The 15,874-nt window shown below is 41.8% G+C and overlaps 1 protein-coding gene across 1 annotated transcript in view; it reads left to right on the plus strand.

Moving 5' to 3' along the window:
• PKD1 (polycystin 1, transient receptor potential channel interacting) overlaps positions 1–15,874 on the plus strand; it is a 410,044-nt gene that overhangs the window by 176,088 nt on the left and 218,082 nt on the right. Inside the window, exons 7-10 of the mRNA XM_086940492.1 lie at positions 811–1,025; positions 6,141–6,256; positions 14,087–14,216; positions 14,613–14,893. Coding sequence (XP_086796618.1) covers positions 811–1,025; positions 6,141–6,256; positions 14,087–14,216; positions 14,613–14,893 — 742 coding nt within the window. The remainder of the gene's footprint in view (positions 1–810; positions 1,026–6,140; positions 6,257–14,086; positions 14,217–14,612; positions 14,894–15,874) is intronic.

Raw genomic sequence — 15,874 nt, forward strand, 5'->3', positions numbered from 1 at the left:
GACATCTGCCACTAGAGGGTCAGCTTACATCTGTGCTGCAGGTACAGGTGAGATGATAGGCCCTGCACCATGGAGCCTACCATAACATAAAGTACATATACAGGAGAAATGGTAAAGCTCACTCTTCCATACAATCTGTGATAGCACAAGTCACAGGAACCAGAAGGTGCCATGTAAGCGTGGTTAGGAGTTCCAAGCCTGGATGAGTTCCTATAACCCAAAGCGCGTTGACACAGAGTATGAGAGGTAGTTCCTTGTCTGTGCTGTACGTATAGCAGCACACGCCATACAGTGGCAGGCTTGCGGGCTGTATTATGCCCTCAGAGCTATACTAATGTAGAGGGTTAGTGGACCTCCCTAATGCAGAGCTTACATAGACACTAGTCATATAGTTGTAAAGTAGCTTTCTACCCTGCAGTTCTTACGATAGGAAAAGTAATTGTGCTAGAAGGGGTGGGAAGGAGACTCCTGCCCTCCAGAGATCACTGCAACACAAGTTAAGCAGATACATAGGGGAGAAGGGATCTCCCTGTCCTTCTAAGAGACATACATCACACAGGCAAAGGGAATAGACTGAAGCTCCCTCCTTTCAGTAATCCAGTTCTTACAGCTGATCATGCAGCATGCTGCTGTGTTTCCCATGAAGTTCCCCATAGTATCTTTGTTTTTTGTAGAAACCCATAAAGTCCATTGATAAATATTGCTAATATAATCAATAGAATGTTAACATTAGATGAAAATCAAGGCACATTGAGTGTTCTTTGCTGGTTCTCCTCCTCACAACTGTTCCCTCTCTCTTTATTTTTCCAGCGGTCTCAGTGTGTGGATCCGGTTCAACGATTCGCTGCGGGGTGACACCGTGCCGGGAGGAGACGGCTTGGATTTGGAAAGCTGCCAGAACTGGCTACCAGGAGAGCCGCATCCTTCTCAGGCAGACCGCTGCGTACAGATGGGACCTAAGGCTCAGTGCAACACCGACCTCTGCTCATCCAAGCAGAACTTTGTTTGTGAATATAAACCAGAAGGTAAAATTGCCAGCTGGCGGCACATTCAACGCAACAGTTAAGGTGAACATGGGGCTGCATACCACAGGGATACAGCGTTGCCTATCTTAAGCTTTGTTCTTATTGTAACTCAAGGCAACACATTCCAGATATCATTAGTTTGTTAAAGGATAACTAATACCTGAGGATACTGTGACACCAATCCATGTAGAAATGTGTGCCACAATTCGCACAGTACTCCCACTGGAACCTCGAATCCATACACAATTGAGCCCACAAAATGTGACATGCTCTACGCTACTGCGTGAGGAGGGGTCATCCAGCCAACGAACAAATGCGTATCATAAGAGCAATGTGCTTCTCGTTGTTACCCTCTCTGGTCCTGTGGGGGTCCATTTAAAAAAACAATCTGAGGCTTTGAATATCTGAAAAAGGTTTGATTTAGTTCAGAAGTTGTGGATTCAAGATCTCATGACAGTAACTGGTACTTTAGAGTGTTTTTGTAGGTTAAGCTTGTCTTAAAACCAGAGAGAGGTGCTGCAAAATTCTGATTTAATTCTATTATTAAACATTTAGGGCCATATGTATCATAGTACCGTTTTGCGATTCCTAAATCGCAAAACGGTATGTATGAAGAAATTAGCTTTTTTGTAGCGATTCCTTAATCTTCCTTAATTGCGAATTCGCACTTTGCGAATTTGCAATTAAGGAATCATTTCCAATGCATTCCTATGGGCCAGGAGGCCCATAGGAATGATTTCCAAATAATTCTCAAATTGCGAATTCGCAATTTGCTAATCGCAATTTGAGAATTATTGCAAGGGTGCAGGGGTGTCTCAAGGACACCCTGCTGCACCCCTGTAAATTACATGTGTGTGCAAATGGCGCACATACATGCCCAATGGGCATGTATGTGCGTCATATGCCACCCTCACAAATGCACAATTGTGCATATTTACAAGAAATCGCAAATTACCACCAACTTGTATTTGGTGGTAATTTGCGATTTCTAAACCTGAAATCGCAATTCTAAAATGCTTCTTACATAGCATTTAAGGAATCGCAAAATTGCGATTCCTTAAATGCTATAGCAAAATAAGGATTCGCAAGTATCTGCGATTCCTTAAGATGCGATAGTTTGATACATATCATTTTATGCAAAACAGCCTTTTGCGATTCGCAAAGGCCGAAATTCGGCGAATTTCGGCATTTGCGAATCAAAAAAGGCTTGATACATATGGCCCTTACAGTATATTTTTGTCTACTACCGAAGACCGACAGGCCAAATTAACCATTCACACATTTCATATTGGAAACCTTCAGAAATTAACAGTTGTATTGTTCTTGCCAGTGACACTGACATTTACCAACTATTGCAGGGACCAGAAATTAATTATTTCTAATTATTTTGCCTGTGCAAAACATTCAACTTTTTTTATCACAAAACGGATAAATGACAATATAGATATAATAAAAAAGAAATGTGGGATTGGTATGGTTTATAAATGGTTCTTGTACAAGCCTGTGTTGTAACAACATAAAGCATTTATAAGGACAATAAATCAAACCTTTTTAAATGTTAAGATTCAAAGGGGGCACCATAGAGGCGCACAATGAGGTGTTTCTGATTATGTCCATGGGTTCCTTGGGCTTGGACCTTATGGAGACAGCACCATAGTCCTAGAGTAAAGCAGTTTTTTAAGGCAACATACCTAGATGATTAGTAATTTATATTTTTTATGAAAGGGCCTCATTATTTGAAACATATGTTGCTTGTAACGTACCATTTCATTTTGCACGTGGATATAATGTAAGTGAGCAGGAGGACTTCTTCAAAAATGCTTGCATTTTTAGTTTTTGATCTTCAAATATGGGACTATTGAGACACACCTATTTGAGGTGGTGAAGTTTTTAGTAGTTGTTCAGCAATGCTTCTAATGAATATCAATGACTGTCTATGTGAAAACTAAAAGTAGTCAAGCATTAAGTAGGTCAAAGTCAAACTATTTTTCATTATTTGGCAAAAATTGAAGTTCCTCAATGTAGACAGATATTTGAAATTCATTTGATGATGGCAGTGTGATGGACACACTTCTAACTAAAATTGACATTCATCCAATTATGCTGATGAGATACATTGAGAATCCTATCCTTTAAAAATTCAGATGAAATCCACTTTCATAGAATACCGAGATTCTCACAATTATGGTAGGGAGGTGCCTGCCCATACCTAATTGGCATTCCTTCAATAATGGTGGTGGGGTGCCCTTTAATATGAAATTAAGATTCCTCCTAAGATGTTGGAGATACCCAATTCAACAGAGATAGTCTCCCATTGATAAATGAATTAGAATGTAGAATTAGAATTCATTTATTGATCGCATAGTTAATTAAAATCATTGCAATAATACATAGAGTAAAACACAAAATACCAGTTGCCTCAGTTAAAAAAATAGACTAAGAAACTGTAAACAAGTCCCACACGCGAGCAGACAGATCCTGTATGAAGTTACTTAAAACCATTATATTAAAACCATAGTTTAAAATACAAAGTACCAATAGTCACAGTTCATGAAATATACTAAAATGGACTTAGTGATATGGCCCGCACGTAAGAGCATTGATCCTGTGCATAAAATAGACCATATAAGGTCGACTAAGACACCACAGGTAGTGAGTACCCTTATAGTTTGTTATACGCTGTGGGAGGCGATTGAGAGTGGGCTGTCGGCCTCAAACGACATTGAGTGGCCGAACTGATTAGGGCTGTGTCCACTGGAGTGGCCAAGTTGACCATCGCTTAACAGGGTAATAGGGAGTCAAGAGTGTGAGGTGGCTGCCTCCTTTCATCCAGCAATACTTAGCAGGAACAGACCAGATGAAGCAAGTCTTCCCTGCCGGACCCGCATAGGCAGGAGGTGTCAGGGAGGACGGTGACGTCATGAAGGCAGTATCCCCGGCCGATATCTTAGAAACTGCACCTTGACAAAGGCTGGGCATCCGATGCTGAAATACTTTTGTGGCACATTGATAAATAGGATTCTAATGCGAACGCAAAGGAGATGTAGTTCCATATACTTATGAGATTGGTCTTCAATATGGTGTCGATATGCTACTTCTATATAATAATGAGATTTCTTCATTGATAAGATCCATGTTCATATGTTTCTGAGATCCCTTCCTTAATTTGATGTACTTCCATATAATATTGAGATTTCTCCATTGTTGAGGTGCATTTCCATGTAATAATGTGAATACCGCATTGAGGGCAAATAGGTGTACTTCTATATCATATTGAGATGCCTCTGATGATGATGGAAATTAAGTGTAACTCCATACCTTACTGAGATTCGAACAATGATCGTGTGGGATGCACTTACATGGTTTTTTGGGACTCCTTTATTGAAAAGTTGCATTTGCTTGGGGTATTGAGAGCTCTCTGTTGTTAAGATGTGTTTCCCTATAATAATGTGAAAACTGCAGTGATAGAAATGAGATGCTCTTCAATATGATGTTAAGATGCTTCAGATGATGGTGACGAGTTACACTCCCCTTTAATATTCTTGAGATTTGTATTAACTTCATATAATGAGATAAATTAGGTAGCGTTGATAGATACAGATTCACATAATACTGAGATTCCAACGATCATGACGAGATGTCCTTATATGCAGTGTACATCCATATAATAATATAATCCCCCCTTTAATGAAATACATTGTTATATTATAGCAGTAGTTCAGATCATCGTAATGAGATGAATCTCTTTGTAAGTTAGAGATTCCTTCATTGATAAGGTGCTCTGCCGTTGATAGGTAGATATTAAATGCACTTTAATATAATATATTGATTCCAATAATACGGATGATAAAATGCACTCCCTTGCAATGTTGAGATTCACACATAGATTACTTACACTCCTTTATGCTAATGAGGCTCATCTCTTGAAAGTGACAATCATTGTGATATCCACAACCACTTATTTTCAGATTTCAGCAATAATGAGAATGATAAGATGCACATCCTTATGCTATTGAAATGCTTCTATGATTGAGAATCCAATCACCTCTATATGAAGAGTGCTGCTATGATGGCGATGATATACATTTCCATGGCATATTGAGATTCATTTATTGATGAGATGTAACTTATATCATATTGATATTCTCCAGTGGCAATAGCAAGATACACACCTACACAAAACTGAAATTCCACTTATGATCCAAATAATATTCTAATTCCTGGGATGATGTTGATGGATTGCGTTCCCTACAGTGATGGTAAGAGATAGGCTTTCTTCTGATTTTAAGATTCCTCAAATTATAAGAGTCACTTCGAAAAGATCTTGCAATTCTTCAAATGAAGAAATAAGCTCCCATATAAATTTGTTCTTCTATTATTTATTAGATTCTGTTCCATATTACATTAAGATTCCTCAGATAATTGAGATGAGGGGCACTTCTATCAAATATTGAGATTCCTTCTTAGATGAGATGCATGATTTGGAAATCCCTCTGATAATAATGAAGATTCTGTGAGATAGTGATCAGATATACTTTCTTATAATATCAAGATCCCTCTTTTAATAAGATGCTTTTCCTTTTAATATTGAGATTCATCCCATGATTGAGATACAGTTCCATAATATAGAGATTCCAGCAATGATGGTGACTAGATGCGTTTGCCTATTATACTAAGATTCCTCTATTGATAAGGCGAACATATGTATATTTTTAAGATTCCAGTTATTATGTTGATGAGCTAAACTTCTAGACAAAATTGTGATTTCTCTGTTTAAGAAAAACCCTTCCATATTATAGAACAATTCTTTCATTGATAAGGCACACTTCCATATAATACTGAAATTCAATGATAACTGCATACAATTTCATGGCAGTTTAAGATATCTCATAGTGATGGCACTAAGGTGCATTTGCACATGAAGATATCATGCCATTTAGAGCTTGTTACAGATTACATGCTGTTGATATATCGTCTTCCTCACACGATTTGTTGCTCATAGTCCAGTGATGATCAACTGAAAAGTACTGCTGGCTTATGGTGACAATAAAAAATGTGTCCATTGTCCGGAATTTAATTTCTACATTGCTTGGTTTTGCCCCTTATATATTTCAGAGTTCCAGTGGAATGCAGAATACTTCATGGCAGGAAATCCGGTTTTTGGAACCCAGGAAATATGGCGGAATTTGACAAAGACGAACAACATATCCACCCCAGTGGAACGTGTGGAGGTAAAACTGTTTGTATATGTACCTTCAATAGGACAGGAATTACCAGTTAATAGAGATTAGCCTCTCAATCCTGGTTCTCATTGTTGGTCAAACTCCAGAAGCATTTCCTCATATAATATGAGAGGAGTTCATGGCACATGGTTTGGACTCTTATTTTGAGTTTGCCATTACTTCAGCCTCACCACTCACCAATCTTCGATACCAGAAACTTTCTTATTTGTGTGTCCAATAATAACACTGCCTGCATTCAGTTATATAAATATATATATCCCAAGTGACTAATACTTCTGTTTATACAACATGCTGATAATCTTTGCCCCCTGATCTTGAGTAGACTAAGGGGCCTATTAGGATGGCGGGCGGACTTTCGTCCGCCTGCCACCCTAGCTGTGCTGGGACCAGCAGTCAGTGGTGCAGCGGTCCCGCACCGGCAATTAGGATGGAATCCCCCATCCACAACATTGTGGCGGGCTGTGCACACAACACCGCCTGCCACAATGCTGTGACAGCACTGTGTGCATTTGCATGCACAATGTGGCAGGCACTGCACGGTGCCTGCCACGTTTTGCATGCAAATGCTGGGGGGGTACCATAGGTACCCCCATGTGCACACCCCACCCCACCCCCAATACCCTGGGGGCCCGCTACGGGCCCCTGCATGAAGTAACCGCATGCCTTTCCATGGCGGCAACGCCGCCATGGAAAGGCACATCACCACATGTATTGTAATATGGATGGCGGTGTCTTGCAGACACCACCACCATATACATCCCCTTTTCCCCCCAGTCGACTCATCGACCAGCGGAAAGCCGCCAGACGGTCTTCCCATCCGCCAGGGTCCCCACCGTCATACTAAAGTGGCGAGGGGAAATGGAATGCGGGCGGAGCAGAATGTCGGGCTTGGTGAGGAAGGGCAGCACTGGGGAAATTACATGGCCTTCTACACAGCTTTCCTAAGGGTTTCTGAAGCCCCTAGCAGTTCATACTTTAGCAACACTTGTGGAGAACAACTATGAATTGAAACCCATTATCAGATAATTCAAGTCATTTTGATGCAAAACAGTTTTGATTTGCACAATAAACATTTAGAAACAAGCCCCCCCCCCAAAAGAAAAACTTACCTGACTGCTAAAGCTCCCCAGCATGAGAAAAGGTAGAAGGGAGGGAAGAGAGTAGTTTAGGTACATAGAGATGTGGAGAAAGGTAAACAGAGTTAAAGAAGGAAGGAGACAGAAGGGGTGAGGGGAGGTATGGAAAGAGAGAGCAAGAGATACAATTTTTAGGTTTTAGCCTAAACAGTGTGCATGCTCTGACAGCAAAATCTATTGTTCATAAAAGAAAGGTTAAAACGGGTTTGTAGCCCTCCCCATACTTACCATTACTTACATTGGTTGACTTCAACGGCACTCTTGTTTCCTTGCTCATTATTGCTCAGCGCCTCCTCCTTGCCTCCAGCTTCCTCCTGAAGGAGAGTGTGTGTTCCTGCTGGGGAGCAGGGACCAAGTACAGCTTCATGTCTGCGGCCAATGTCCTTCCACTGCCCGCAGGCTTCTGCAGCTACTTTGATTTATTTTTTACATGCACACTTATAGAGTGCATGTGTCTGCAGTCTCACTCCCTCCTCCCTGCCCTCCTCTCACTGCTGCTGCTCCTTCCCTCATGTTGCTTTTTCCTGCCCTAATCCTGCTGTCCATTAATTCTTCCCCACGCACTCCTCCTACTTTCCGTTGTTTCTTTTCCACCCCTGCCCTCCTACTTGCTGTCCATTGTTTCTTTTCCACTCCTGCCCTTTTCCCTCTGGCTGTTGGTTCTAATATCACCCCCTCCCTCCACGCACTGTCCATTGTTTCGTTCCTCACTTGCACTCCCCTCTGTGATATTTTTACCCAAACGAAAAAAAGTGCTTTGTCGCAGTGTACCCTGGCCACATCACAGCACTTTTATTTTAATTTAGGCCATGTTACACAGCAGCTTGAGCTGCTGTTCAACATGTCCAAAAAACGTTGACAAAGCCAACGTATCTTGCATAGGTGAAACCTACTGGCTTTGCGAATGCTTGTTTAATTTAATTGCCACAAACTGGCTGAAATCAAGAGGATTAAGGATGGAAAGGCCAAGCGTGCCCATATGTTAAATGAAAAAAATCTGTTTGTTACACACATAAATATCACATTAGCTGGTAGTCCAGGGCCATTGGCAAATTGCCCTCCTTGACTGTGCCTTAAGGAGCTCTGCGCAGTGCATGAAGGGAATATCACTCTACACCCAAAAAAAATGCTGTATTGGGACTGAAAGCTGTTTTGTGAATTGTAAAATATAAACTTGTTTTAAGTGTAAGAGTACTTTGAAGCAAAGGTTCACTAGGGAATATAACGTTCTTTGCTTATTTTAATCTGAGTACCGGTTATGGGCGGAGTGGTGTTTTTTAAGAGTTTACTTGTATGGCATGTTTCTAAACGAGTGCTCAGAAGTGATCCCTTTCACTCTGGCCTACCAATACTCAGTAGATTCTTGGAGATAACATCTGTTTTTCCCAATGAAAGAAATGTCCACATAATTGATTCCCAGTGGATTATTTTTTATTTTGTGTATCTCACCCTGCTTCTTTTTATGACATAAGCTCTGGGTGTATTGTGTTCTTTTCCCCACTCTGTTAAAGTCAACGCCATCTCAACGACTTTCTAAATCTTCAAAAAGTGAAATAAATTCCTTAGAAAAGACAATCAGATCTGCCTGGGAACTTGTGAGGAAGGCCATCTCTGCATATGGTAAAGCTTAAATCCAGATGTTTCATAAGCTCTAAATCACACATTTCTTAACATGGAAAGAAAGCCAGTAGTTCTATCCCTAGTTTACAGACTTTTTATGGGGCGTGAAGTGGGTCAGATTGGTGTGAATTCAACATTTTTTTTAAACAGAGTTGCCTTTTAAGTTCACATCGTGTCCTGCTGCTTGTGAGATGGAGAGAACGCTTAAGTAAAATGTGATTATTTTCCATGGATGCAGTGGACTTGCCCTTGGCACACATTAGGGATTATTCACAAGGACATTTTTAACTATGTAGAGTAGTACTCCTGTACCACTCTTTTACGCACTGTCACATGCGCTTTTGATTTGCCCCCCAATTATCTAAGGGCCAGATGTATGTAGGAATCATTTTGCGATTCCCAAATTGTGAATTCTTGCAACTCGCAATTGGGAAATTGCAAAACGGCATGTATGAAAGTGTGTTGAACACTTTCTGCGATTCCTAGGGGGTCGCAAATGAACGACCTCATGAATATTAATGAGGTAGGTCGCAATTTGCGACCCCCCACAGAATAGCTAAAATCACGGGGATGGTGGCCTGCTGGGGTCCATGATTGTTTTAAATAAAGCAAACATTTATTTAAAATGCTGCTAATTTTCCTTAACCGCATCGATGCTGCGGCGATTTTTGCGCTGTGCGGCTGTTTTCCCTTTTCCGCGTTACATGACGAGCTCAGCTCGTCATCAGCACACGCCACCCGTGGCTGATGACGAGCTGAGCTCGTCATCAGCAGCGAAGGGGTTAAAGGAAAACGGGTTAAAAAACACAGCAATTTAGAAAAGACATTTTTCTAAGAGCAGGCAGTGGTCCTTGGGACCACTGCCTGCTTTGAAAAAACATTTTCTCTGCTATTCCCAAAGAGAAAGTGTCCCTTGGGTCCCCCTTCCCATTTACGAATGGGTTAACACCTACTTGTAGTAGGTGGTAAAATGCAAATGTTTTGCGACCGCATTCATACATACCATTGAAATTCGCTATTTGGAAGGGATGCCCTAAACACATCCCTTCCCAATAGCGAATTGCAAACCAATTTTTAGCGATTCAGTAACAGGTTACCGAATCGCGAAATAGGGTTTGATACATGGGAAAAGCCTTTTTTGCATTCGCCAACGGGCCAATTGCCAACACAGAAATGCTTGATACATGTGGCCCTAAAATGCAAATATAATGGGCATACTCAGGGCCCATTCATATACAATCGGTACAAATAAAAAGGACTGTGTCCTCTGCACTTTTACTGGTTGGAAACTCTAGTGGAGATTTACGAAGGCATGTACAAGTACTTAAAAATAACTTCTCTACTCGTAAAACTTTTGTGAATCAGACTTAAAGTCTCCGCAGCCATATATGGCTTTTTTTTTCAGACTGAAAATCACCTTAAAAGTATTGATCTAGTATCTAATTTTCTGGGTGGAGTTTTCAAATTTCGAAATGTGAATGAAGGCATGGAGAAGCTTGAAATGACTGGTAGACTCCTGCCCTCTTGTGCTCTGCCCCGGTGAGTACCATTACAACTTCTGGCAGCTACGAAAAGGGGAGGACCAGTAATGGTCCAATACAATGCTAAATGGGCTTAGAGGGTTTAAACTCTCGGTGTGCATCGTAATCCACTATACACTCCTTACATTCAGAATAACCGAATGACCTGAACCTCCTGAAATATTTCCATGGAAAGGTTCAGAAAAGCTTGTGCCTGACTCCACCCTAAGATCCCAAAGCTGGTTACACCCATGATATTCTTGGCCGTGACCGTGCAATAACGCAGAGCTGTCGGCCGCGTAGCAGCCAACATTTCAAAGCTGTTTCGTGGGACATTTTGAAATAAAGCTTCATAGGATCCATGAGGGCAGAAGAGAATGCTACTGTTTTAATTTTCACTACTTAAAATCTGTATACCATGATAGCAAATACATGTGAGAAGGCCAGGAGCTTGAAGAACCCATGCAATCTTTAGCGACTTCTTTGCGGTGTAAGATGGGACCTTGTAAGATTATAAGTAGAATCTTATACATTTCTCCGCAGTTTTTCTTCTGACCATGTAAGTTTTGGATCTTGTGAGAGATATCTATGCTATCTACGTTCTCTACTGTTCTAGTCCTAAGTCTGTAAAAGCTGTTTATATAGCACTAAACTTTTGAAAACTCTGCTACAGATAGTAACAAAAACATAAGGCAATGGAACCCTCAGCAGACCACTGGCCATTGCTTCATACCTTGCATGCTGCCCCCATCTAATTGTTTCCTCTGGATGGGTGCGGCCAGAAACAGTGCCTGGTTCTATTACACACTACTTTTTTCTTTGTGATTTTAAGAGCAAGTTGGGTTATTTTTTGTCAGCAAGCACTTCAATGTGTGTGAGCAGCCCTGTGTATTCGTGTTTGCGCTTGAGCATGGTTCTGTATCCGTGTTTGTGTGTGATCATGCCTGTGTACACGTGTTCGTGTGAGGCAATGTTTGTTTACGCCTCCTTCAACATTATGCGTGCGTGCGCCTGCGGGTTGTGAGTTTAGCTAGCATGTATGTGCACAAGTGTTTGTGCTCTTTTTTCCATGTGTACTTGTATACTCATGGTTCCATAATTGTGTGGGTTGCGTGCATTGCCGCGGTGTGTTTGCATGTGTGGGCGTTTACATGTACGTTTGCTCGTTGTTTCTATTGTATGCCTTTGTTTTCCGATGGGGTTCGGGATGCTTATATGTGTAAGGGTATGAGAATTTAACTGTGTGCAATCGTGTGTTCAGGTTATTATGTGCCGGTTTGTGTGTGTGTGCGAGCCGCGCTCTGTCTATGTACTTTTGAGCGCGCATTGATCGGCCTATTACCGGGTGTGCTTTGTGCGTGTGTCTGATTACAGACGACTCTGGGACTGCCTTTGCGTGCTCCTAAGCCCATGTGAGCGCATTGCATGTCATTATTGCGTGCATGTGGCGGTGTACCCTTGTGGGCGCGTAGGAATTGTCATTATTGACTTCAGGTGCGTTTGTGTGTGCCCTTGTGTCCGCGTATGCTTTGTCACTATTGACTTTATGTGTGTTTGTGTGTGTCGGTGTGCCGCGTAGGATCTCATTATTGACCCTGTGTCCATGTAGGATTTGTCATTATTTACTTCATATGCGTTTCTGTGCGCCCAAGTGGGCCCGCAGTATTTATCATTATTGACGTCACGTGTATGTGTGTGTGTGTCTGTGACTATGGATGACTATGACTGTGTGTGTCTTTCTTAGCGCCTAGTATTTATCATTGATTCATTATCCATTAGTCATTGATTTCATGTGTTTGTGTGCGTGCCTGTGACAGGTTGTGTGCTCATCTGTGCCTGAGCACTTCCGAGCGTGTATGTGTTGTCATCAATGCCTGCTGCGTCTTTCCTTTCATGTTTGTGTGTTCCGCGCGTCCTTCTGTGGGTATATGTGGTCGTCTTTGCGGTGTCTCGCCGCCAGGTGAGGTACAGACACGTCCAAGTGTCCGAACCGACTAGGATGTCTTCGTTGTAAATCCCGTTGGGATGTAGGAAGTGGGGGCGGGGCGTCAGTACAGGCTGAGGCGGCAGGGAGTAGTGTCGGCTGGGAGGTGTGATCTGGGAGTAGTCTGGGGGAGCTAGGCTATGCGATTTGCAGACCCTCTCCAAGGGGGCGAGCTGTAGAGTGAGCAGGACACCAGGGTCAACCGAGACCTCCAGAGGCCAGATGTGGCGGAGTGCCATGCCATGAGGTCAAATGGGAAATTTAATGTGTTCTGGTGGGAGCTGTGTAGGTGAGCAATGGCCTCCTCAGAACGGAGACGTGGTCTGTGGGAAGAGCTGTCCAGTGGTGGCACAAGGGCCTCCTTGGGGGATTCGGTCTGTGGGAGGAGCTGTCCAGTGGCATATAATGACACACCTCATACTTACACTCTACTCAATGCAACATAAAAACACTTTATCTATCTGTCTATCTATGTATCGCCCTCACTCTATCTATCTATCGCCCTCACTGTATCTATCTATATATCTATCGCACTCACTCTAGCTATCTCGCATCACCACAGCATCACTCAGCAGCACCACAGCACCACTCAGGGGCACCACATCACTTTGCGCTACCACCGTATCACTGAACGCCACAGCATCACTCGTCGCCACCACACCATCACTCACCGCCTCCACAGCATCAAGCTGTGCAACCATTCAACAACAACTGGTTCAAATATGTTCTCTCAATGTTTCAAGCTTTATTATTACAAATGTCACAAAAAGATGTTAATATTTCACTTCTGTTCTTGGATTTTCGTCACAATAAAATACAAGGAACATAATCTTCACACAAGTTATTTACAAAAGCTATTGCCATTATAAATTACAATAACTTTTATTTAAATATTAATTATTAAAAAAATAAAAGCCATTTTTATTTGTAATATCAATACATCTAAGTCACGTAAATACAACACATATTGCATTACAAATGCTATAGGTGTCACATTTGCGAAAGTTAAAACTATTGGCATTGTAAATGACAAAACTATTAACTTCGCTATTTTCAAAACCAACACCTAAATACAAAATTTGTCATTTACAAGACCAATAGCTCAAGCTTTCCTAATGCGAGACCTATTGCATTGCAAATGCTTGTTATCTAACACTTCTTGCAGAAGGCATCAAGAAGTGACTGTCTTCAGTGGGATGTGCAGTTCCTGCAATGTCTGTGTGCCAATCCCTACTCTGTTTACTGCCATACGCTAACTAGCATTCCTTTCTCCTAAATATCAGTCATGACTCTTGCCCACTAATTACAAATCCTTAGGCTTCTCATTCCTAACTATTAATCATCCCTTTCCTCACCTTGGCAATACTTTAATCTTACTTTTGCCAGACAGTAAACCAAACCCTATCCCTTTCCCCAGTTTAGTCAGTCCTATCACCCTATTTTAATGCACATAAAGTAGAAATCACACCCACTCTTTACATGGAGCCAAAGTGTCTAATAGTCTTCCCCACCAGGCACAGCTAGCAAGATGTCTAACTACATGTGTTCCTGTCCCCAGGTCATGCTGTTTACCAACTCTAGCTTCACCCAGGAGGTATCTCTCACTGCCTTTGAAATTGTCACTCAAGATCTGCTGCAGCCAACGCAGATGAGGTTCCAGGTGTATGCTGTGAGGTGTGAAGAAGAAGGTACGTCTATGTCTGTTTTAATTTGTGTCCTTTGGGCAATTTTCTCCAAAGAAGATTTTTCAGTCCCATACTGATGACACCTAATGTCTTAATTAAACTTTCAGTTTACGCTCCTTTTAAGTGGAGCCCAATTCTTGTGCAAATTAATTGATGATGGGGTTCAGGCTGACACACCATTGACCTGCTCAATATCTGTATTTTGTAATTGCTTAGTTGCATGCCTATTGCAGATGGCTCGCGTTTTTTTCTTTTATCTTTTTGCCTCTGAACACACTCAAGCTAGTGATGCTACTGCTCCAAGTCTTATGGGTAGACTTTAAATCTACGGTGGTATTCTTGGTTACATAAAGTACTTAATTCTCATTATATTTTCCTTTATATGCTTCCTTCTTGCAGGATACGAAGAGGAGGAGGGATCTGCCACACATGACGAATTTACCACGCCAACCCCAATGTTTCCCAACACTACTAACTTGGTGTTCCTTGACTGCTTCGACGGCATGCAGTGGTGCTCGTTCACCAACACGTGTGCACCCGTGGACAGTGACTGCGTACCAGGAGAGGGTGCCAATGATTCCAATGCTAGTTTCCACCAGGAAGATGCAAGCCTACCGTGCTACGCCCTGGTCGCTGAGTGGCTCTTCCTAGTGCCTTCCGGAAAGTCTGCCAGATACTTGGTAAGAGTCCTTATGTTGTGCAAGATGATAAAGATATCCAGATAACAAAATGATCTATTAAGTGAAGACATTTAGGGACTTTACAAGGTTTTATTGTTAGTTCAGTATGTAATGCAATAGCAAAGATCAGAAACATTGATCACCAAATACACCAAAATGAAGTGTCATGGATTGTTGGTTCCTGAAAAGTTGGATCCAATGTCCAAAACACTATGTGCTTAAGGTGTACACATACCTGGACAGTAATGGTAGTCATGAATGCTAGTCGACTGTCCTTCCTTACAATAAATGGCTACAACTGCAGCTTATAAAAGGAGAGTTGTCCGTGAGGAATCTGATATTGTTGCTTAAAAAGTGCACCATTCAAGATGGCTGCCACCACCGCAGGCTATCAATCGGTGATGTGTGGGATGCCTTCAGACTGTGGCTTGAATGTCTTATTCATCAAGAATCTCTTCTATAATCAGATGTAGACTCCTTTGATCTTCCGTACCCTTCCAGCTCTATATATTCTGAAGTCCCCACTTGCCCCCTCCTTTGACCGTGTTCCATTGCTTTCTATCTAGGCGTGTGCTTATACGATTCGAATCATTGAATCTATAACACTGCCTCGCTAATCACTGCCTTGTCTGCCATTGCCACTTCAAAACACTTCTTTTACCAATACGTCATCTACTCTTCTAAATATATATTTTACAATCACCCCTTTTAAGACCTTTATCTCCTCTAGTTTCCCTGACTCTAATGCTATTTCTTACACTCACCTTAAAGCTAAACCTGTCTTTTGTTCTTACCTTTATCAACAACCCAACCCTGTTCCTAAATCTTTCACGTACCCTAAACCTGTCACTTACCCTAGTGTTTAGTTTGTAAAAGACTAAGTGCTGGGACCCAAAGTTTTGTTTAGAAGCTAGCTTGCGACTGGCGCTGTCTAACATCAGGGGATCCCAAACACCAAAGCTGCCTAATATTGATACAGCT

This window comes from Lissotriton vulgaris, chromosome 10 (assembly GCF_964263255.1).
Source record: "Lissotriton vulgaris chromosome 10, aLisVul1.2, whole genome shotgun sequence".
NCBI classification, from domain to species: domain Eukaryota; kingdom Metazoa; phylum Chordata; class Amphibia; order Caudata; family Salamandridae; genus Lissotriton; species Lissotriton vulgaris.